Genomic DNA, 25745 nt, shown 5'->3' on the forward strand with positions numbered 1-25745 from the left:
GATTTGAGAGTCATTAATCTAGTCGAGAGTAAGTCACGGTCTTTATGTGTAGTCACACCTAATCTTATTCTATTTAGCATATCAACAACGTCAGAATCATTGAACTGTCGCATGTTAATTTTAAGTTCATCGTATATGAACAGTTCAATCCACATATTCAGTATTCTGAGGGAACCTAGCAACTTGTTAGTTTCAACAGTTGATAGTTTTTCAAAAGGTGACTTTTCCCTTACCGGCGGAAGCCGTAAGAGATATCCGAAAACTACAAGATGTTTTTTTCCAAACCACCCATTCTGATCGTCACTTATGTCGAATATTTCAGATAAGCGTAAATGAATATATGTTAAAGTAACATTGGATATCATCGATACTTCGGCTATGATAAGCAAACTACTTCTTTCAAATCTGATTTCGGAACTTGGAGCACTTCATCAGAAAGTGGCTTGTACTTCGGTGTTTGCTTGTGTTCTACAGGCAGCTGCAATAGTCTATGTATAGTCAATCCATTCACATTGAATGCAGCTATTCCTGTTGGAGCACTAACTGCCAATTTTTTTGTTTAAATATGTCTTAACCCAAATTTTCAGTGTTTTTATTAAAAAGCTCTTTTCAGTGCCACCAGTTCCACTCACAAAATAGCGTAAAACGTCAGCGTTATTATCAGTTGTGTTCATTTTATTTGTGATCATATCAAAGACTCTTTCTTGATCGGCATGAAATTTTGCGATCACACTTTGAAGATCAGTTTGCTCTTCTTCTACCAGATTGATTCTCTGAAAGTCACCCATTGCGTTTGCAGTTCCCACAGCTTCAAATTGAATTATTTCAAATTAAATATTGTTACAAACCTGTAATTTTGCTTCCCAGCGCGAATAGTGTCATCATAAGAAAGACCGTTTAACAGTATTCTGTAATGGATGCTGTCGGATGTCGAACCAGTGATCCCAGAGCTTGGTTACAAAATTGGCGACCATTTGGTGACTTAGCGACGAATTTGCCGACAAAATGGATAATGCTCGAAACTTCGAGAAATTTATCGATCCGTCCATTATTACACGCATATTTTAGTTTTTCCTTGATTTATACACTAAACACTTAATTGTATTCTAAATTTGTAGCTTCTATGTCTGCTAGAAGTGCCTTAGAGTTTTGATGATCTGTCAGTCAGTCAGTCAGTCAATCAATCAGTCAGTGAGTCAGTCAGTGACAAAATTCACAAACTTTGACTAGTTATAATTCTTAAACTACTGGTTCAAATTTAATGAAATTTGATATTTACCGTGTTTATATAATGCCTGCTTGGTTACTGAAAATTCAGGCTTCTAGTTTTATCCGCAATGAAGTTATAGGGAGTCGAAAATGGCCTGAACTGCTTTGATAAAAGGATGGTACGGCCGTGCCGCTTGTTTTTGCTCGACTTAGCGGGGGCACTGCCGTGCCCAGAGGTCTGTATTAATGCTCAAAATTATAAAATGTTGTTTGTGAATAAATTATCCATAATTTAATTGCTTACTTGTTTCATTTACTGTATAATTATTTGTTTACTTATAGATCCGCACTTTGATATCAGACTTTGCTGTTATGATTGCTGTCATAGCCATGACTTTTTTGGATGTATGTGTGGGGTTAGGAACACCCAAACTTGAAGTTCCGCAGTCATTTAAAGTATGTATATATAGATTATGGATTTATCCCAACTAACCCATATAAGCTAACCATCATGCATGACTACAGGACTTTTTAATTTTTTTTTATGTATGTGCAAATTGAATGCATGGGCATATACATTTTTCAAATATTAATGATTCAAAAATTTATTGGAAATAATTTGACAGGTATTAAATTAGAGCTAGATAGCTGTATCCTAAAAGTAGCTCAAAGGTTCCCAAATTTTTAAACTTTACAACTGACAGATTAGAAACTGAATCTATTCAGTTGAAACTGTATATGTTCTTTCTGTAAGAGATTTTTGTAAAGGGTGGGACAGAATAATTATCTAAATTGGTCTAAATAAAACTGCTTTAAAATTCAGTCAGAATAGTTAAATTTGGTGATAGAAAGGTAATTTTCTGGATAGCTATAAAATCTTCTAATAAAAAAAATTATATAAAAATCATTATACATAATATAGAGATAGGGTTTTTTTTTGTTGCAGTATTACAAATAAGAAAAAACTTGTTCCTATTTTTTTAATTATTTTTTTTTAAATCATTTGTTACATTATTCATGAATTCCCCTTGGTAGCTCATTTTACATAATTTCCGATAGTAAGACACCTATTGCAATGGTTCTCATGATAAGATTCTGGGACAATTTCTGCAGTTCTCTGTCAGTGGTGATCCCTAGAACCCAAAACCGCCCTTCGTTCTAAAGTTATATCATATAAACTCTTTACCTAAGTTATTCTGTTGGTAAGATCGTTGACAAGAGTAATTTTGTTTGGATATTAATTGGCTTGGAATATGCGGTTAGAAATGAAAAAACCTCACTTGAGTTCATAAATGAGCGCACTAACTTCATTGTTCGTTTTTCAGTTTGCTGTAACTTCTTTAATATTAAAAATAGAAAAAGAAATCAGATTAGCACCTCATTAAGATAAGCAACTTTCGTATTTAAAGTTTTTCCGTAACAACAATATCTTAGAAATTAAGAGCTAAAAAGTGAGTTTGAAGCCTTCATTTTGACTTTCTCTAACATCAATAGTTCATATTTCTAATTTGAAAAAAAAAAAAAAAAAAAAAAAATATTTTTCTTTTATTTCTATAGTTTGAAATTATTTAAATGTGCATGGAGTAAATATTAAAAGCTTGAATGACCGTAATTAAATAAAAATGAAGAAGAGAAAGATTTAATGGCAACATTATATAAAAACAATCAGCTTAAAAATTTCCAGAAGCTGCAAGTTTTTTTATTTCTTCATTTTCTTTACTTGCGCCTTTCCAGAGATTTTGTTAATTTGATGTCTGCCACATTACTGAGAATATATTGCATTGAAAAAAAAATTACAATATTAAAAGGCTTTCATTACAGTTTTAACCCAAGTATGAGTATTTTTATTAACCAAATAATAGTAACTAATTTCCAGTGACATGCAGTTAAGTCTAAAGTTTGCCAATGGCATGCAGTTAATAATAAGTTCAATACTGCCAAAGAATATTTTTTTTAAAATATCTGATGATAAATTTCTTTTTATTCCATTTATAATTGTAATTGCAATATTTTAATGTGCTACAATAAGATCTTAGTTCCAATATTAATTAAGAATAGCAGACAATCTTTTTTCCTCCAAAATAAATTAAATATCAAATGATAAATTTGTACTTACTACCATAAAATGTTATTCTTTGCATTTAATTGTAAGAGCAATATTTGAGAATATTATGAGGAGCAAACGACAGTTACTTTTTTGCAAATATGTGTATTTTTCATATATGTGCAGAGATAAAATTTCATTTCTTGATCGATTAACATCAACTTTTGGCACTGACTAAAAATTTCAAATTTTTAATAATGTAAAGTTTGTAACAAGTCTATGTTTGTGTATTATTTTTATAATATTTATACTTTGATAATACTTGTTTTTCAATAAATATTACATTATTCAATCACAATATAAACATTACCTATGGTTGTTCAATGTGTAATATTTCATTTTTACCTCATCATAAATCTTTGATTACTTCATGGACTTCCCTGAATCTGGAAAATATATTTTTGGCATTATAACTGTTTCTCTGTCACAATGATAACTCAAAACTGCTTTGAGGTAGGCAAAGGAAATTTCATATAAGGTCTTTTCACAAAATTTGTAGACTTTGAATTTGTTAAGATGGTTATCTGTCTTAAAAAATGAACTATCAAAGAATTGTTCTGAGTTAGTCTACAATATATGTGGGGGGGGGAAAAATTTCAAAATCACTAAAAACATTAATAGCACCCCCACCCTCGACAAAACTCTAATGTGATTGCTGAATGACTTTAATGTGATAATATGAACCTAATTAATGTATGAACTGGCTTAAACCAATTTTTATTATTTAATCTTAATAATAGAAGGTGGTTTAAATTAGAAATAGCTTAACTTATAAGTTTTTATATTTTGTAAGATATGTGTTAATTTTATGTATTTAATAATGTATGTTATTTCTATAAAGTGTGCAAAAAATGTTGTTTAATATTACATTTCTATGGCAGTAAGAAATGTCAATTTTAAACAAATCAAAAAATTTTGAGACAAAACATCTGAATTATCATGTACAAAATAATGTAAATGTAGAAGAAAATAAAAACAATACTGTCAACTGATAAATTTCGAATCTATTTATTGGCAGTAATTTTGACGGTAGTGGTTTAATTGTAAGCCATAAGATTCTGAAACTTATCAACATTCTAGATGACAAAGAAAAATTATTTTGTACTATTAAAAAGTAAGTTTTAAAATGTTTCCATTTGATAAAATAAAGATAAAACCTTTAACGTGGACCAAAAAAAATAAAATGTCCTAATGATTATTGATGAAACTTTTCAATGATGAAATTCATTTATTTTCAAAGGTTAAAAATCAAATTTGAATCCTTAAGGCCTGAGGATGTTTGACAAATTGTAAAACCTTTTTTAAAATATGTTTTATAATTTTCTCAGCTAATGATATTAGAAGCTTAGTTTATATTCAATGGATGAATTGATCTAAATATATGAAAATATTGTAGTTAGATAGTTTGTTCTTGCAAATTTTTTCAAGGTATTTCAGCATGATTTGACCTTATGTCATAATTTAAAATATAGCTGTTAAATGAAATTTATTTACAAGATAGGACCTAAAGTTGCCAGATAAATGCAGTAGAAAACTTGTAGAATATTTTGAAGAGATGTTTGGATAAAATGAATTGTACAATTAGAGAATACAGGATAACAAATGTTATGAAAGTGATAAAGTGAAAAAAAATGTATATTGAATTAATGAAAACAATATCAAGAACGATTTCTGCAAAAGGAAAGTATACTTCATATTAAAACACATGTTTATCAGCAGTTATAAAGATATAGTTTTTTAAAAAATAGTGATTCATTTTTTTTAAATTTTTTTATTCCTATTTATTTACCCTGTGAAATTTTTAAGTTTAACTTTTATCCAATATCATATTTTCTCTTTATCTTCAAAGATTATAATAGCATTTAATTTAATGAAGTGCGGGATGAGTTAAGCTTTTGTCTTGCCCCTTTTCTTATTGCTATCAGTTTATGTCATGCTAAGAGCATGCTTATTGCTAAGTTTATGCCATGCTTATTTTCAAATTTATTTATATATTAATACAATTAAAAGTAGTTCGTATCACAAAAGGCTTGCATGTGCAAAATGTAGAGAAAAGTACTTTGTTTTGTAATTATGATTAAAATGCATTTTTCATATGTTTTATTTAAGTTTTTATATTATGTATCTCTTTTACTATTGTATTTAGCCTTCATCGTCTGATAGGGAATGGCTTGTTCCATTTTTTGGAAATAATCCATGGTGGACAGCAATTGTGGCAACAGTGCCTGCACTATTTCTGACTATGTTGGTTTTTATGGATCAACAAATTACAACTCTCATTGTTAACAGGAAAGAAAATAAACTAAAGGTCAGAATCTTAATTTTTCTCTTTTTAAAGGGGTTGTAGGATCTTGTATTCTTCAAAGTAAAGTGAATTATGTGGTGTATATATTTAAAATCTTTTTTCATTATTTTCCTATCTTTGGTTATTATATAATTTAATCATGCTACGAATACAAAAGATGTGTTTTAAAGTTTGAATTTACTAATTCTAACTCAGTATTTTACATAATCATTAGGTTTCTAGATTTTTTTTTCTATTAGTATAACAGCTAATATAAATAACTAATTAAAAGAAATTGCTTTAAATTTTTTTCTAAAAGAAGATCATGGTTTTAACATATTAAATAATAAAATTATAATTTTTTTAAACATATAGTTTTTTAGAAGATCATCAGTGTTGTTCTAAACATTACAAATATCCATAAAAAATAAATATTATAGGTGTTTAACGTTTTCTAGCTGTCATTTAAATAGGACAATGGTCCAATACTCACCGTTTTTTCAAATTGTCCATACTTTTAGATCTCATTCCTTGAATTCAGGAAGCAATGTTTTTCTTGCTAGGGAGCAACAAATGGAATGTTCCCCAATATTCCTTGGTATCATTCCCCTTTGACAAACAAGTTCTTTTGTGTATGCTATTGCACATATGCTTCTGAATTTGTTTTCTGTGTTTTTCTTGTCTTCATTAGTTCAGTTACTGTTTTATTTTGTAGTTTTGAGTTTGTCTGACCATTTTTGTTGTTGTAAAAAGACCAAGAAATTTCCAACAGCAGAAGAAGCTCTTGAATTCTTTATCCAGTGAAGAATTTGATAATCCTGAAATGATAATTATTCTGCTGGAACCACCATATATACACCACATAATTAAATATATACACCACATAATGACAAAGAAAAAGTAGACGATTCTTTCATAAATTGAAATATGTGATGAACCTGAAATTTGAGATACTGCTGCAACTATAGAGGTTTTGTCAAATATCTGTGATGAAACTAAGGTTCATAAAAAAAAGTTACCTGAATAGAAAAAATGTGAACCAGAATTTTTGCTTTCACCATGTTCTTTTTCTTCTCAAGATCATCAACATATTACAGATAAGATATTAGGGATAACTCCTGTTGAACTTTTTCACTTGATGGTTAATGATGATATCACATACAATTTCCTGAGACTTATCAATATGCAGTGCAGAAAAAAATAATCATTCTTTTGAAGTTAACGAAAGTGACATCAAAAATCTTATAGGCTTCCTTTTTTTTTTTTTTTATAGTGATTATCACATTTTACTATGCGAAAAAATTGTATTGGGAAAATGCTCTGCACACTGGCACTATTCCTTAATGAATAGAGCTATCTCTGTTCAAGAAGCAGTACAGTGACATAAAATAAGACTTGCATTTGAATAACAATTCAACCATCAACAAAGAGGATCATTATTACAAAATTTGTCCACTTTTAGAAAAAAATAATATTGTTCTGCAATAATTTTGAATAATTTCACAAAATCTAACAATCAGTGAAAGAATATTATGCTATTTTGGCAAACACGGTTGTAAGATGTACAATAAATAAAACTGTGAAATTTGGATACAAGTTATAGATGTTGACATCTTATAATGGATATCCCATCAATATATTATTTTATCAAAGTACTCAAGAAAAGTTTATGGGACCACCTTCTTAACATGTTGTGGAATCTTTGCTCTCTATTGTGAAAAATCCTAAGTTTCGTAGGATATATATGGATAACTTTTTTACTTCACTTGGATTAATGGCTCATTTGAAACAAAAAGGATTTTGTACCACTGGAATTGTTTGAGGTAATGGAATGGCAAAATGCCCTCTGATATCTTTGAAATCATTAGTTAAAACTGAGAGAGAAACATCTGGTACATTGTTTAGCAAAGCAAACAAAATAGCTGCTGTTAATTGGAATGATAACCTTGTAGGTTCATTAATAACAAACTTTTGAAGTTACAAAAATACACAGTAAAGTATAGTGTCATGCAAAACGAGGCAGAAAAGATGTTGATGTACCACTTCGTGTTACTTCTTATAACAAATATGAAAATGGAATTGACTAATTCGACAGTCACATGGAAAATTATTTTACTCCTATTCAAGAAAAAAAGTGGTATTGAGCATTTTTCATGAATTATTTGAAATCACTTTCTCATCACAGCCTGGAAAATATCCAAACTATTAGCCCCTAATGATGCATAGGATTTCACAAGTCAATAACAATAAATTACCTTGATGAAACAATTCTGAAAAACAACATTAGACAAAGAGATATGCTGCAGAGTAATAAAGAACTTTGTGTCCTAAATTGTGTGCATCTATTAAAAAACCTAAATTATTGTAAGATGATGTCAATTAAAATCTTACAAGAAAAACCTATTACAATTTGTAAAATGTGTACTAGCTAGAAACTTTTTCGGATTTCCATTTATGAAAAAAAAATTTATAAGGTAAATCAACGTTTGTAATTTTTAGTAATGTATTGAACCATTGTCTAATTTATAGGATAATCCTATTTATAAGACAATCTGTAATTTTAAAACTTTTTTTGAAAAAAAAATATATTATTTAAAAAATTTTAATTTTTGTTTTTATATGTGTAAGTCTCTTGCATTGATCCTGTCTAAAGATGTGCGTTTTTCTTATGCTTGTTTTTATGAGCAGCCCAGTATGGGTTAATGAAAAAAATTTGTTTAAATGAGTTTTTATTCTAATATTTCAAAATCAAAAAAAAATCTGATTTTTATAAAACTGTTAAGAATAATTCTAATATTGTGAGATGGCAGTGCAGCTGTATAATGTTGGTTTAGTATCAACAAGGAAACAAGGATAGGCTTGTTGAAAGTCTGAAAGAAAATTCTTTAATTGGACTGTGTATGATGTCATAAACTTTTATGGAGGTGTTTTAAATGTTCCGATTTGAAAAGATTTTCTTTAGTATGCTAAATTAGCATATGCAAAGTATTATAAAGCTTGAAAAAAAAAGAAAAAAGTTTAGAGAAAAGAAAAAGACAATGGAATCCAGCAAATGCAAAGCAGCGCTGCAAATGAAAAAAATAAAATTAATGACTGTAAATAGTTCATCATAATAACAAAAAGGCTATAAATGTTTCACCCGAGTTCTTAATTTCATATGACTTACATTTAAAGAGTATGAGAGGTAATCAATATCCCACCCTTAATATATTAATTTTGTCTTGCTAAATTCTAGGCAATAAATTATTTTTTTTAAGGTTTTTTTTTCTGTTTGTAAATATAAACATTCTTTTAATATACTATTTTCTTTAGTAATGTTAAATTAATGCTTCCTTTCTTTGTTTTTGTTTTTTTTTCTATAATCTATATTATTAGAATTGAATATTATAATCTATAATATTCAATTCTATGAAACAAAATGTTTTAAGTTTTAAGGATCTAAACAGTTTAAATGAAAAATTTTATCTGAATAAAGAGGTGTACATAATAATAGAAGTAAAGTAAAAATGGTTATGTTAATATTCTCTGTATATTATCAACAAAAAAATAACTTCCAGAAGTTATGTGTTTATATAGATGTAAAAAAGTAGAATGATTATACAGATTTCTATTTAACCCTACAGTGCATCATGTAGCCAAATGGCTACAAGTTTTTATTTCCATTTATAAGCCTCACATGACTGTTCCAAAGGACAACAATGAATGTTTGGGCATCCTTTTTGGTAAATATTTGTAGAAAAGGCCAATTTTTGGCAAGTTCTAGAATAAGATTTAAGCTGGAAGCTTTTGAAAATATCAAGATGACTGTTTTATGAATAGTTCTACCATTAAAAATACTATGAATGTTTGTTTGTTTGTTTTTGTATTATAAAAAATTAAAAGAAAAAACATTTTTATGTTTATTGCTGGATAGCTGTATTGTGATTTGTGTCACTGAGATATTGTTTAATTCATAATGTTGCCATTTAGAGCATTTTAGTTTTTAATAATTTTCCTGAATTATATGTAGCTATTCAAAATGCATTTTTTAAGTTTTTATTTATGCTATATTTTTGTTAAAAAAAAAAAAATTGAAAGAATGAGACATAAAATGTTTGCATTAAAATTATTTGTTCAGTAATATGTTTGATTTACTTGGAAAGACTGGTGTATTCATTGTTCTAGATTTAGGATTTTTTTTTTTTCATTAGATTATCACCAGTTTATGAATATTTTCAGAATATTGGATTTTTAAATAAATTTCTATCTGTATTATTTATTGAACATTTTAGTGATTTATTGTATAATAAAATATATTTTTGTGTTGTATATTAATCTTTGGTTATTTTTTAGAAAGGGTGTGGCTATCATTTGGACCTTTTTATAATAGCATGTTTAATTGCCATTTGCTCAATATTTGGATTGCCTTGGTTTGTAGCTGCTACCATTTTGTCTATGACTCATGTAAATTCTTTGAAAAAGTTTAATCTTCCATCTGCCCCAGGAGAAAAGCGTCAATTTTTAGGTGTCAGGTATGATAATTTCCTCCCAACTGAATAACTTTTGGAATTAATTTGCATATATGAGTTAAATGTAGTCAATAAATTTACCTTGCATTAAAAAGATTATCCATTTAAATATGTTTAAATTAATTAAAAATTTATAAATATTGAATTATATAAAATGTCAGATTTCAGTTGTTAAATAGAATGTTATTATTCATAAAATACTCATACTACTGTGATCAAAAAGTATCTAGAATGCTTCATTAAAAAAAAAAATTATTTGTCATTAAATTTATTATTTGTAGATTTATATCAAGCATTTTTACAATGTCTTTAAGCATCTAGAAACAATTAGTAATTTATTTCATTTTATTGTCAAAAAATAAAATTATTTTCAGTAAGATGAGAATTTTTACTTTGATTTTTCACTTGACCTATATTATTGAGTAAATATCATTCATTGAATTTTGTTTTTGCACTGAAATTTCTTCTGCAAAGGTATTTGAAATGTTGTAAAAACATTTTAAAGATCTCTTTTTATCAAAAACAACAAAAGTAACAAATAAAGATGTTAAAAAATTCATTGCAGATTATCTGCAATCTGCATCCAATTTGGTTAATAATTAGGCTATTGATAAAGTCAGCGAATTGGTATTTGGTGATTATTTGACAGTAAGAGACGACAAAAACTCTAATTGTTGATAAGAACATTTCATGCGAGTTTCCTGCTTTTGAAGCATTTCTCAAAGTGCTCTTTTTGGATAGGTTGGAGAAGTAAAGGTTTGAATTCTGATTGCTGGCAAATATACTTTTAAATTAAAAGAAAAAATATCTATGCTTTTAACTGAATCTTAGTGATATGTCTGTATTGTAATTCATAATCCTTTATATTTCATTCATTTCCCTTGATTTCTGTTTTATAAAATTTTGAAATTCTTTGTTCACAGAGAACAGAGGGTGACACATTTTTGTGTGTTTATTCTAATTGGGCTCTCTGTTTTCTTCACCAGTATCTTGCAGGTATTATTTTACTTTTGATATTTTTATAATAAATATCTTTCTTTTTGTCAATCATGGAAATTGTGTATCCATTTTTTTATGCAACTGTCATATTGTAATGGTTTAGCTTGGCCATTTAAGCTTATTTTGATCATTATTTTATGTGTTTTGGATTTCTTTTACTTTTTTCTCAAATTTTAATCTTAGCAATCTTAAATAAAACTTCTTTTTTTTTTTTTTCTCTCTTTCAGTATATACCAATGCCTATTTTGTATGGAGTTTTTCTCTTCATGGGCGTAAAGTGTCTGAAAGGATTACAAGTAAAAATTATCTCACCTATTATTTTACTGTGTTATATTTTTTATATGAAAATTCGATTTATTATTGATTAATGTAGTGTTCATTTCATTCAAATGCTTCCTTTTAGTTTTATGAACGAATTCTTCTGATGCTTATGCCAGAAAAGTATCAGCCTGACTACAGTTACCTACGTCATGTACCCATTAGAAATGTTCTACTGTACACTCTTCTTCAACTGTTCTTATGTGCTTTGCTATTTGCTTGCAAGTTGTTTAAGCCAACTGCATTTGCATTTCCAGTATTGGTAAGTATAAAATTTAATTTAATGTAAAGTCAATGCAAATAGGAATGTTCAGTGTTTCTATGAAATTACGTTACTTTCAGATGCCACTGCAAATTTATCTTTTTATTTCTTACTTTTAAATTATTCATCTATCTCATCTTACAAAGAATTGCAAAAATATCATTTATTGTTTTTGAACTTTTTTTTTTTAATTATTGCATTCTTTTAATATGAAACTTGTGCTTATTTTTAATTTTTTTTGTGTGTGTGTATTTTATAATGGCAGTTTTACTGCTTTAACTGCACTCTTGCTAATTGTAAAAATTCTCAATGAATATATTATAGATATTAGAATATAATTTTAAATCAAGCTGCATTACATTCATTGGATTTTACCACATATACAATAGTTTCCAGAATATGCCAGTAATAGTGAACATGTCAAATTATTTGCTCCTGATTTGTTACTTTCAACTGTAACATTAATGCAATCTGCACCAAATTTTGCCTGCATATTATTTCAAAATATGTATAAAAAATAATTTTTAATTTTTATATCAGTTTTTTGGGGGGGATGGTATTTAAATTAGAAACAAAAGATTATCTTAATACTTGGCTTCTCATTCTCCCTGTGCATTGCTCTTGACTGATTGGCATGGGTATTATTCTGTGTAAGGTCCTTTTGTAGAATAAACTGCACCAAGGCTTAAGATGGCAGACCATGCTTTGTTATTAATCTCATCTTTCTTGAAATTCTTACTTTAAAAAAAATAGGAATCACTGAAATTTTTACTTACAAGATTTTCATGTATTTTTTTTTTTTTTTTTTTTTTTTGTCTCCTGTTATTTTAGCTTTTGGGTGTGATCTTTGTTAGAAAACTTCTGGGACGCTTTTTTAATAAAACTCATTTAAAAATGCTCGATGATGTCATGCCAGAAGCAGTGAAAGATAAAGATAGTACCGTTACTGATAAAGTATGTAGTTTTTTTTTTATTGCTCATTTAGCTACCTTAATATTTAAAGAATTTGTAGGAGTGCTGATAAATAATTTGTTTGGGAAAATTGTGATACATTTTTAGGCATATGGAAAGCTTATATTAATGTTATCATATCTTTTTTTTTCCCCTCAAAGTAATTATCTAAACAGAGTATCATAAAATGTTCTTAATTTTATAAATCAGTTTTAAGTGCCTTAGAAGTGCTTAGTTTTCAGAAAAACAGGGAAGGTTCTTGAAAAGTGCTTTTTAAGAAGTGCAAAGAAAACATTTTTCATTTTTTTCTGTCCCCAAAAGTTGAATATATAACTAATCAAAACTGTAGTCATGGAGCTTTGTGTATCAGATACATCAAGATAGAAAGGCAATGAAAGAAAAAAGTTATGGAAAGGAATCCAGGGTAAGGTATATCGAGGGGTGTCAAAACAGAGAGAGGCAAGGCTGTAAAATGATCATTATTAGTGTTAAATTAATTAGTAACATAATTAGTATTAATATTAAACTTTCCAGCCTTTATATAATTGAACGTTACAAAATGTCATAAAAATTAATGTTCCTGTTGTAAGCCAAAATGTAAATAACTCACTGTGCATACATCAAAATTAGCAGTTTGTAACTTTCTATATTCTTTTTTAATTTAACTGAGAAGTACATCAATAAATCTGAAAGAACGATTAATTACCAGCATTTAGTTTCCAATATATAAAGCATTAAAAAGTAAATATTTTCCTTTGAAACAATAGGCAACGCACTTTAACCTTGTCTCATTGGTTTTTTTGGGAGGGGACACATTAAACATTGTCTAAAATTCTAGTGGTGGGGGAAGTAATTTTAACACACTATGCATGCACAAATAATCTTCCACTTCATCAGAAGTCTTTCCTCATTGTTATGCAAAAGGAATCAGCAGCCATTCTCAATCACTGTAGGAAAAGAAGTGGAAAGATTTGAGGCAGAGGGGCAATATACAAAAGCACAAAAAATAGTTTTTAATTAATAAAAACATAACTATTCAATTAATTATCATAAAACTTTCCATGATACTTCTATATGCAAAACTTAAATTAAATCTATCAGTTTTTTAGTTCTGTAGAGGACACACACAGATTAACATTGCCTTTTATTTATATATATAAGTAAAATAATTTGTATTTTTTTCTATATTTGATTGACAATCCTGAGTTTCTTACTGTGCACCCTGTTAAAGTATTAATTTGCGAGATAGAACCTTTTTACTTTGTAGATATATTATCATTTTTTTTTAAATAATCTGGTTATGTGTTGGTATTGCAGTGTAATAAGCCAAAAAGTATAAAAAGATATTTTATTTCAGCACTTAATTATCAATATTGCAAGCAGCATTCCTCTTTCAAGGATATTAGTGGAAAGGGAAAAAAAAATCTGCTATAATGTTAATACTATTTAAATATATTGGGCTGTTTTATGAGCTCTCAAAATATGTAGATTGATTTTCGACTTTAATATGGAATTGTCCAATACTTATGAATGAATGTATGAGGAATAAAAATTTGTTTGAGGTATGCATATTTCATAAATATTTTTAATGATGTTCAATTTGTACATTTCAATATGGGTGTTGATCTGGGGAAAAATATTGAATTATACATCATCAAAAAGTCATATTTAAAATGTTTAGTTGTCAAATAAAACATTATTTGGGATTAAAATTTTATTTTCAAGAGTTATTTTGTTTATCTGTTTGTACTCATCATATACAATAAAATTTCCATTTTAATTTTGAAAAATTAAAAAAAATTATATTTATAAATATATTTAATGAATTAAACATTTCACAGTCAACTAATAACAATCATCATTCACTATTTTTGTATTGATTATCTGTTATTGAATTAAAAAAAAATATCTTAAATATCTGGCTAATGAGGTTATTTTTTCAGCTTTTACCTGGAAATTTGACTGAAGTGGTATGTGTATCTGAGAATGATTCAAAAGAAACAGTGATGAGCAAGCAGAACAGTCATGCAAATATCAATATTTCAGAGGTGCTAATGCAAAGTAGTATATGGAAATGCATTGATCAGCAATCTCAAAAAACCACAAGAAAGATTCTTGCTGTCAAGAGGTTTGTTTTTCTTTGAAAATTTTATATGTCTGGGTTTTAATTCTCCTTTCATCTTCGATTCAAAAATTTCTGCTTTAAGCTTGTTTTAACAGGGGGCAACAGAACCAAGAAATCAAGGGAAAAATAAAGCATTTATATCGATCTGGGAAATTAAAAGCAAATTGCCAGTGAGAACATTTTGCGCCAAGTATGTTCGCAATCAGTGATTTTGCGTTGTCATTGGTCTACACCTGATGCTTAAGATCACCAAAATAATCATAACAACAGCAATCTGGGACAACTTTCTTTCAAGGATATGACGACTTTTTGGAGTTTCATTTTGATAAGTTGATGGATGTTGCTAACAGCAACTCTAATGAAACTTTCTGAAAGATCGGTTTTCAAAGAACAGAGAGAGAGTGAATAAATTTTTATCTAAAAGAATATAGAAGATAATATGCAAAGTCTGAAAATGAACCAAATTTGAACTTTTTAGTTCAAGAACGGTCATTTAAAGCTGAACTTTGTGGGCATTTACTTGTGGGAAGTTACTTGTTCTGAATTTTCATTGAAATTTTGTTCTTTTTATTGGTTAGAAATGATTAGTGCAAAAGTGCTCTAAATGTTTTTGACAACATAAAAAAATACATATTCAATAAAAATAAATTTAAAAAAATTTCTGGATCTGCCAGTGGTGTGCTGGTCAGAATAAATTTATTCTAAAATTAGCTTCTCATATATTGCTAATATTCTTCAGCCATTTCTTTAAAAAACTCAGATATTTGAATCAATGGTGCCTTTCTTATATGAAAATCTTTTCATTTTTATGAAACAGTTAGTGAAAAACGTTAACTTATTTTTCATAGAGCTTGATGATCTAAAAAATCTAAGGCGAAAAAAAATACTGATATTGGAATAATGACTACAATTTACTGGATTATGAGTGGAACTATTGAAACTGGAAAAAAAACTTTTTACGAGAGTGTTTTATATATGTGAAGAATATTATAAAAAATATATATAAATGCTTGTCCAAAAATTTTACTATTTTAAAAATTGCATCTTGATTAAACATTTATTTATTAATTAACCTTATTTTTTCCACTCATTGAAACTTTTTTAACCCAGATTTGAGTGGCAACCCTCTTATTAAAGATGATAATATTTTCTCATGGCAACAGTAATATTAAGAGAGGAATTTCCATCAATAAAGATTGTGTGTGGAAAAATATGAAAAAACCAACACTCATTGCAAGAAAAATTGGGATAAAGTGAAGAATAGTGTGCCCCCGAGTTTGTCACCAATATGGCAACCCATTGGAACGCTCTTCTAGCGTTGTTTGCGGTTTTGTTTACTACTTTTTACAATGGTTGAGCTGTGCATGAACTACAACTATATTATAAAAAATGTTAAATTAAAATTATTTTTAAATTATCGTTTAAAGATTTTAATTTTGTGCTTTATTATAATTAAAAGTTTATTAAATAAAGAAAGTTAAGCTTATAATTAAAATTCATTTTCTTCTTGTCAGTTTGCGCTTTAAAAAATCGTCTGAATTCTTAATTTACGAAATCGTCTGCATTCTCACTTTAAGAGACAGCTGAAATGGAATTCTTCGCAGTTCTCGTAATTATTTTTATGTTCTAACGGTTGGTTCCCTTCATAATTTGTTATGTCGGGAATGGTGTGAATTCACGGTCACGTGTCAGGTACCAAACAAACCGTTTCTGCTCAATTTTCAACGTTCTGCGCATGTCAGGATGTCTGCCGATAATATTGATGAAACCATTGTTTAGTAAAGATTATGCTAGCCGATCAATTATTAAAAACTTCTGATTTTTTTTTAAAAAAGATATTATTTTGAATTATTTTGTCCAAATTTTCGTAGTTACAGTGGCTCCCAAAAGTGTTCGTACACTAAAGAAATTTGCAGAAATTGTGTTCTATACTTCTTAATAAAACATTTTATTAGTTGTTGTTTTTTAATTAGCATCTTTAAATAGTTCTTAATAAAACTGAACAAATATTTTTATAAAAAATCAAGTAGTATTGTTCTAAAAAATAAATAAATAAAAAATGTCACAAAATTAAAACACAAAAGTCTTCGTACATCCAAACATTATTTATTTAAATTCATCATAAAAATATCTTTTGCGGCTTATTTTTCTTCTAATTGAAAAATACGCTAAAATCATTTGATTTCAGTATTTAATATCACAATTATTTATTCTATTTACTTTATTCTTAGATATGATACGAATCCGTAAAGAAACGAGTTTAGACGTACGAAAATTAATTATATTTCATTTTAAAGCTAGAAAATCAATTAGAGGCATTGCAACTATAACTAATCTACCTCATTCAACGGTGCAAAGCATAATAAAACATTACAGAGAGGGAAAAAGGATTGCAAACAAGCCTCGTAATGGTCGCCCTCAAATTCTGTCAGCTAGAAGTCAAAGAAATATTGTGAATAAAATTCTAAAAAATCCACGTCTGAGTGCAATAAAGTTTACTTCACAATATAATGAATCAAATGGAACTTCTATTTCCTGTGAAACTATTCGTAGAATTCTTCGGAATGCTGGTATACATGGACGCTCTGCACGAAGAAAATTCTTTGTAAGTCAGAAGAACAGAATTGCTAGGCTTAAATTTGCTAAATCTATGATAAACCAGCCAGAGAGCTATTGGAATCGTGTCTTATTTGCAGATGAAAGTAAGTTTAACATCTTTGGGTCGGATGGGAGAATCATTGTATGGAGAAAAAAAAAACGAAGAACTGAATCCCAAGAATTTAGTTGGAACAGTAAAACATGGCAGTGGAGGTGTCATGGTTTGGGGGTGTATGTCGGCGGCTGGAGTAGGCAATTTAATATTCATTGATGGTATAATGGATCATAGAGTTTATATAAATATTCTCCATAATAATTTAAAAGTGTCAGCACAAAAATTGGGCATTTTAAACAACTTTGTGTATTACCAAGACAACGATCCTATCACACGGCCATGAATGTTCGTCTTTTTTGCCTCTATCATTGCCCTCAAACCCTTAAAACGCCAGCTCAATCACCGGATTTAAACCCTATAGAACCTATTTGGAAAGAATTAGAGGTGCGAATAAGAAGTCACGACATTAAATCGAAAATTCAACTGAAAGCAGTAATGTTTGAAGAATGGAACAAGATCGGCGCAGAAGTAACCGACCGTTTAGTTAAATCTATGCCCAAACGTTTAAAAGCTGTTATAAAGAATAAAGGATATCCTACTAAATACTAAACATTTATAAAAATTTAGAAAATTTCATATTTAGTGATGTTGTTTTAAAGTGTATGATCACTTTTGGGTACTATTTTTATGCAATTTTATTTATTGTCATTTTTAAAAAAATAATTTGCATCGTAATTAAAATTTATTCTTCGCTGCTTTATTAAGAACTGTAAGAATATGCAATGAAAAAAATTTCATGTAAAAATAAGAATATATAATGGTAAATAATGAGGTTTTTAATTGATTCTTGTTGGACTTTTACTTTTTGTACACTTTTGGGAGCCACTGTATATAATTTTATTTCTTATATTAAAATTTTAATTCGTATTTTCGATGGAATTATTGTTTTTGCATAATTAATTAACATCGCTTTTTAATTCGTTTGGTCTTCTTTATTCTTTCCTTTCCCATACCTCTTTTTTTTTTTCTTCCTTTTTTATCCAAAGGATACATTTTGACAAATGACTATGGCAGTGTTTTTGAAAAATTACATATGTTCTTTTTTACATATTATTTCAATATTATTAAATGTTAAATCTTATAAATATAGTTCTTTTTAAAAATAAATTATTACTCTTAGATAAGTTAATATTTTAAAGCTTACTAATAAAATTGTTACATTTTTTTTCTTATGTAATGAATTTTATTAATATTGAGACTTTGATGTTTTCAGTTTGCTCAGAGGAAAGAACGAGATCATTAAAGGAAAACAAACAAAATTATGCTTTCATATTTTTTATTTACACATTACAAAAAAAAAATATAGATAAAATATATCTGATAATTATTTGAAAAAATATGATCAAATGGATGTTTTAATGTACTCTCTAATTCAAAAAACTATTTATCAACATTTATTTTTCTAGACAACGACCCCAAATAGAATGCATGTAACTTCAAAATATGGTGGCTTTTTCATTGCAAACAGCAGTTACACACACCACAACAGTACCCCGACATCAATAACATTGAATATCTGTGGGCCCCACTCGAAGCAGTGGTCCAAAAACACAAAATTAGAAACAAAACCCATTTAAAACAAGTGGCGCAAGAAGGATGGGGTAAAATATCTCCAGATACCATCAAAAATTGGTTGAGTTGGTACCGCGACGTTTAGAGGCCATTATAAAAGCCAAAAGACATGCAACTAAATACTGATACGTTCTTTCTATGCGAGATATTACAAGAATTTCATTGGTGTATTCTCAATTTTTTGAGGCAAAAATCTGCATATGTTTATTTAAAATGCTTTTGAAACTTTTCAATTTGGAAGTTTTTCGTCGATTTTTCTTTATTTTTACTCTAAATTAAACCAGTTGTTATGTGTAAAAATAAAAACAAGTTTGCACTTCCTGGTAATGTGTTATTTATATTGAAAGTCGGATTTATCAAGTAAAAGTAAGGTGTACTCTCAATTTTTTGAGCCACTGTATATAGAGAGAGAAGTTAAATAGGATATGAAGAGGAGTTGGAAGAAACAGTTTTATGCTTTTACAGAATTTTATAATTCAAAATTGATATGTTAAAGAAATCAAAAAAAAAAAAAAAAAGAAACATGCATGTAGCAATGAAGTTGGGAATAAAAATTATATAATAAATGCTGATATGGAAATTGATTTTCAATGATAAGACCTGTATTTATTAAAACAGAAATCACTGAGGTGCTCAATGGTATAACATGATATTATGATAACAGTCAATTTCAGTTTAAATACAATAAACTATTGACATTTCGTTTTTCACAATAGAAAAGTTGTTTGATATAAATTCACTTTGAATCCATCACAAATCTGCAAATGTAATTAGGAAACTAGTAATAATTCTTTCTGGAGCCATCTATTTTGCTCTTTTGTTATTAGACATGATTACCCAGCAATAACTGAATAACATGAATTACTAAAAGATAAAGAAGATTTTAAGGTTCATAATAAAAAAGTAAAACCTCATAATGCATTTTATTACAATGCCAAAAACTAAAAATCAAATGCAAAAATTATTTGACGTTAATTAATGGTTTTTATACTTAACTAATTTATATACTTAATATATATAGCATTGAATTTATCAAATTAAGAGCACTTTTAATAAAATACATCAATTATCTATACTTATATAAAGCTGAATGTGTGTGTGTGTGTGTGTGTGTTGGCGCTCTACAGGCCAGACCGTTTAACCTACAGCTACCAAACTTGGTACATGTATACCTTGGAGGTCGGGAATGTGCACCTGGGGTCCAAATTATTATTATATCCTCAGATTCTGATTTAAAGTCAAATTAGAGCAAATACTTAATAAGGTGTTTTTTAATGCTCTTTTATCATTGTATAAAATATGATTTGTATTTCTTCTTCTTTTATCTCATTTGTTAAATTTATCAATTTTTATTTTTACTTATGAATCTTAATGTGTTACTTTTTCAATAGCAAAAAGAAGAAACACAGGTCCCACACTTCTTCCAAAACTGAAGAGAACCGGCGACTTTCAGTTATGGAAGAAGATGACGAGGAGTATGCCAATTCAACTGACACCCCAGTGTCTCCTATGCCTTATAAATCACCTAGTGATTCTCTTACTAGTGATACACCAAATGGAACTAATGTGTAGCTAAAATTTTAAGTATTAAGCCAAGTATTTGCCTTTTAAACCCAATGTGTTCAGCTGCTCTTTAAATAAGATCAGCAGCACTATTGTTGCTCAAGCATATTTCATTGATAACAATGATAATATTTCATTTTATTTTTATTTTACCTATTTTAAAAATTGCAAGTATGTGTTTTCTGTTTTAATTCAAGGTATCGGCAGTAATTTTTATTGCTGTTTTTTCCTTTAGTGATATTCTTTGCAGTGAGTTATGCAACTTGCAATTTTGTGAAAGGAAAAAAAATAGTCAATTATTTTACTAATTGTAGTTATTTGAATGGCATCTGGTTTATTATTTATTCTATTTAAAAAAATGTTTTATTGTGTTAGCTATTTTTTTCCTCTTGAAGAGTTTTTATTATTTTTATATTTGTACCTTTGTGTTATGCAATTTTTTAAAAAAAAAACCTTAAAACAATCTGTATTAAGAAGTATTTCAATAACTTATTTATTCTCTAAATATTTATAGTATATTTATAAAAATCTATAGCTGTGTAATTCTTATAAAAATTATATTAATATTGTTAACCTGACATTATTTCGATTGTTGAATTTTTTTTTTTCCTTCTTTTTTATTTTAGGAAATTGTTTTTAATTTCCTTCTTGAATCTCTTTTTAGTATTTCACAATTTTTATATTCAATTTCTTAAATGATCTGCAATCATTATTAGCATTATTTTTTATTTATTGTGGGAAATGTCATTTTTACAAGATAAAGATAAATTAATATTTTTTTTAGTATCCTTTTAACTTATATTTTTTATTAAATGACTTTGTAATAAATTTGTTTTGCCTGAAATTAATCAAGTGCTATAAATTTAATTCATGTCTTCATGAATCAAAATTTGATTACCTAGACTTCTAAAAGTGTTTTATTTATTTAAAAAAAAAAAATCTTCAATTTTCCCAAATATGTGTTAATTCTCTGCTTTTTATATATTTATATTCTTTTTAGTGGCAACATAATTAATTTTTCCTAATAAAATTATATCTTAGTGTGATAGGTCATATTTTCCTCAAATTTGTTATCTTTGATATATGCAGCGAACACAACATTAGTTTTTACAAAATAGTTTATCTAGTTTTTTTTAACTAATTAAATTCTTGAAATTTGTAAATTTCAAGAACTCAAAATAGAACATTTCAAGTCCGTCCTAAAAATAAATTCTCATGCTGCCTACTACAGAACTTTCTTTTGGGTGTTTGTAGATTTTTCATAATACAATTCTATGTTGAAATTTTCAAGCCAAAAAATTTTTTAATCTAAGCTTTTAAGCACTTGCAGTATTTGTTCCTCACAGTCTTCAACCATTCTGTCGATTTCATTTAAATTTCATCAAATATCTTTATATTCTACTCTTCTTGTAATTTTTTTTCTTTTTTTTTTTTACCTCATAGAGAAATTCTATAGAGTTTATAAAATTTTAGCTTTTGAAATTCAAATAATTGTGGAATTAAAACTTTTTTCTATGTATTGAATCCTTAATATATAAACATTGCAAATAAGTTAATAGCTGTAGATTAACCAGATTAAATTAGATTACATTAATTCCCCAAATTCTTGCTTAATACCCAAGTATATGCTTTTTTAAATCTTCTTCTCCATCTACAGCAGACTTTACTGATTTTTTCTTTCCTTGAAATTCATGCATCTGTTTTCAAGTTTGTCTAGTTCAGCTCTGATGTCAGTCTGAACATTTATAAGAAATTATTTGCTATCAAGGACCAATTAAACATTTCCATGTGCGATGCTGTAAAGATAAGAATATACATTTATTATATGTATCTTTTTGCTCTCTTTTAATAATTAATTCCTCAATTTTTAATTGAAAAATGGGAAAAAATGCTGTTTGTATTTTAATATTAATAATAAAGCTTTATCTCTTTTTTAATATATATATATATATATATATATATATAATAGCCTTTTATAAGCAGTTGCTGACTTCCTTTATAATGATATATATATCATTATATGCATTAGTTTTTAATGCATTGTATACCATATGGAATAAAATGATTTTGCTGCTGAATGTATTGAAAGGGAAGGAATTTGTATCTAAAATTTGCCTTGCTGATTGTTTTAGTGTGGTAAATTGATAGTAACTGTAATTGAATTAATCTGATGTTTAATTTTTTTTTATGTGCTATTAATAATTGCCTCATATATAAATGCCTTGCTATTTAAACGAAATATTTAAATAAAATTACCATGGCATGCAATGTGCTAAATTGGTGTTTCAGATATTAAGAGGTATTTTAATATTCATAATCTAATCTTGATAATTAATGAGCTTATTTTAATTGCTGAAGGAATTTGTAGATTTTACATTTTATCTTGCAAAATGTTAAAAACACACACATATTTCAGAGTAAATAAAGGTAATATTTTAAGAAAGTTATATGATTATTCAATATCGATTATTTTTAAATTTATTGAAAAATTTATCTGCAGTGAACTATCAAACTGAATATACTTTAGTACAATTTTTTGATGCAGCTGAAAGCCATATGACTCTTTTGAAATCATATTTCTATCAATCCCATCAATAAGTTACTACTCATTTGCTTAAGTGATATATAATTGTATAAATATATTGCTTCTATTGGCTGAAATGTAATTTTCAAAGTTTGATATATTGTTTTGCATTTGTATTATTTTTATGCAGTTTAGTGTGTTTTTGTTTTGAAAGTTGCATGAATATTTACTGATTTTAATAATAGGATTCATACCTTGTGAATCAGCTGAAAAGATTCCATTTGATAAAAACGTAGAAAAGTATTAGAATTTAGAGGAGGAATTCATCTGTTGTGACAATCATAAAAGTTGAGTGATCTTTTTAATTATTAATTCCATTTTTTTATAAAAAAAGAAAGCCAACTATTCATTTTGAAAATTATTTTATATTATGTTATAGGTACAAAGTTCTTGTTTAATGGAAAAATCTGATTAAAATTCACTTCTGGTTAATATTATTTAAATACAAGACAGTCTTAAAATTTCCAAAAAATAATTATAATTTTATCTACTGTGCATTTTGCTTTGCATTTTGTCAATAAGTTTTAATATTTCATATATTTTTTTTCTATTAGTTATATCAGTGTTTTTATGTTTTATTTGTACATGCACATACGGCTCAAACTAATAATATTATACATGTATGTGTCCAATTAATATTGCATTGGCCATTTAATAATAACCATCTTCAATCTATGTAGTACTATGCCAATGAAATATAAAATTTATATTTATTTCATTAAGTAAGAAAAAAAATTGCAATTTTGTTTTGATTTAAGAATGTTGCTTTAGCATTTTTGTTTATTCTTTCGAAATAATATGTTCCTGGTACAAAATTAATTTAGTTTAATTCTCTCTCTCTTTCTTCTCATGTTATCTATAAATTTGTGAAAAGATTTTCAAACAAATTTACATTAATTTTGTTTCAGATATCTTATTTCAGTTTTGAATATTATTTAATATGCTTTTGCTATTTGTTTTATAAAGATTTTACCAATATAATATTAGTTAACAAAGAAGTGTTTTTCATATCGAAATTGAATTTTGATATTTTAATTAAATAACTGATAAGTAAGATCTCTTCTCTTTCTTATATTTAAAAGAAGAATTAGCCAAAAGATTTAAACTTTTTCTGATTTGAATCACATAATTTTACATTGAATTTTACCTGAGGGAGGATTTAACTTCAGATACATTAATCATTTGGCTAGTTCACATGAAAATGGGTTTCTTTCATTTTATGTATTTAAAATAATTTGTTGTGAGTTTCCTTTAATCATAAGTATTTTTTTCTCAAAAGAAAAAGGAAGGGGAACATAACCAAAAGTACGGTTATTATCATCATATATGTTCTTTTAAATTAAATTTTCACATATGTAATTAGAATTCGACATGTCATTTAACAAAAGAAATAATACTTATTTTGAAATTAGCTCTTATTACAGCATTAATGTTTTGTTCCAAGTTATTTCAAATTATGAGTTCTGTATTTTGAAGAATTGAAATGCTTGGTTGAAGAGGTCATTTATATATCAGTAAACATTTTGTATTTTTTATATGTATCTGGTGGGATAGAAAAAATTATCCCTATTGTATAAATGTTTCATGTTTCAGATTTAAATATTTGTTATTTTACAAGATGCATATATTTGAAGTTGTATTTTTTATTGGTTTGCTATTATTTAATAAAGAAGTATGGAGTTGGTTTCAGAGTTCAAAACTTTTTATTTTTATTTTCTACTACAATATTTCCTGTTGATATGTAAATTGATTTCATAACAATTCCATTTAACTCCTTGTTATTGCAAATCTTACAATAACAGTTACATCACTCTAATATTATTTTAGCATTTCCTTCTGTTTTATACTTTTCATGAAAAATTAAAAATATTTATACATAGTTTAAATGATTTAAAAAGGATTATATATAAAATGCATTTAGTGTTTTTGGTTCCTGGTGCCCATTTAAGTGAAAAATATGTTCTCTTTAAGGAGAGAAGTTTAAATTGTGAAGCAAAATTCATCCTCATTCATTTCTTCATAAATCGAACACAGTCTATTTATCATTTATTTGAAAAGTATTTCATTTCTATTTTTAAAAATAAACATTTTTGCCACGGTAGCTTTTGAAATTTGAAAGTAGTATTATTATAATAGACCATGTACATTATTTCAATGTCTCCATTGCATAAAAATTCAAAATTTCATAAAGGGAAAAAACTATATGAATTTGATTTATTTTGGTCTATGAGAAGAGGTGATTGATTTTTTTTTAATAAGATTAATCACTTTTAGTATACATCAAGCATTTTGTATAAGTTTTGTATATAATTTTATGCTGTTGCGAGAATATTTGGAAAAGCATTTATTTAATTTGAGAAAATTTAAGTACAATTAACACTCATAGCTGGGGGGGGGGAGCTTTGAATATATAAGTATAGTAAACATAAAATTCTTTATTTTTTATTCTTATGGAGTGTTTCATTTCATTAAGATTATCAATTTCACAATAAATACAGTTATACGAAATTCACCAATTAATTGTTCTTTTGTCATCTGTGAACTCCTTTTCAG

At 27.2% G+C, this 25745-nt stretch overlaps 1 protein-coding gene across 3 annotated transcripts in view; it reads left to right on the plus strand.

The window, feature by feature from the left end:
* Nucleotides 1-24876, plus strand: part of LOC129989890 (electroneutral sodium bicarbonate exchanger 1-like) — a 68908-nt gene extending 44032 nt beyond the window's left edge. For all 3 annotated transcript variants that reach the window (XM_056098106.1, XM_056098109.1, XM_056098107.1), the window contains 9 exons: nt 1552-1665; nt 5460-5621; nt 9930-10108; nt 11029-11101; nt 11332-11400; nt 11508-11684; nt 12516-12638; nt 14579-14763; nt 20437-24876. In XM_056098106.1, the coding sequence (XP_055954081.1) occupies nt 1552-1665; nt 5460-5621; nt 9930-10108; nt 11029-11101; nt 11332-11400; nt 11508-11684; nt 12516-12638; nt 14579-14763; nt 20437-20617 (1263 nt within the window). In that variant the 3' untranslated portion in view covers nt 20618-24876. The remainder of the gene's footprint in view (nt 1-1551; nt 1666-5459; nt 5622-9929; nt 10109-11028; nt 11102-11331; nt 11401-11507; nt 11685-12515; nt 12639-14578; nt 14764-20436) is intronic.
* The last annotated feature ends 869 nt before the right edge of the window (nt 24877-25745 follow it).

The sequence above is a fragment of the Argiope bruennichi genome, chromosome 2 (genome assembly GCF_947563725.1).
Source record: "Argiope bruennichi chromosome 2, qqArgBrue1.1, whole genome shotgun sequence".
In the NCBI taxonomy this organism is placed as follows: domain Eukaryota; kingdom Metazoa; phylum Arthropoda; class Arachnida; order Araneae; family Araneidae; genus Argiope; species Argiope bruennichi.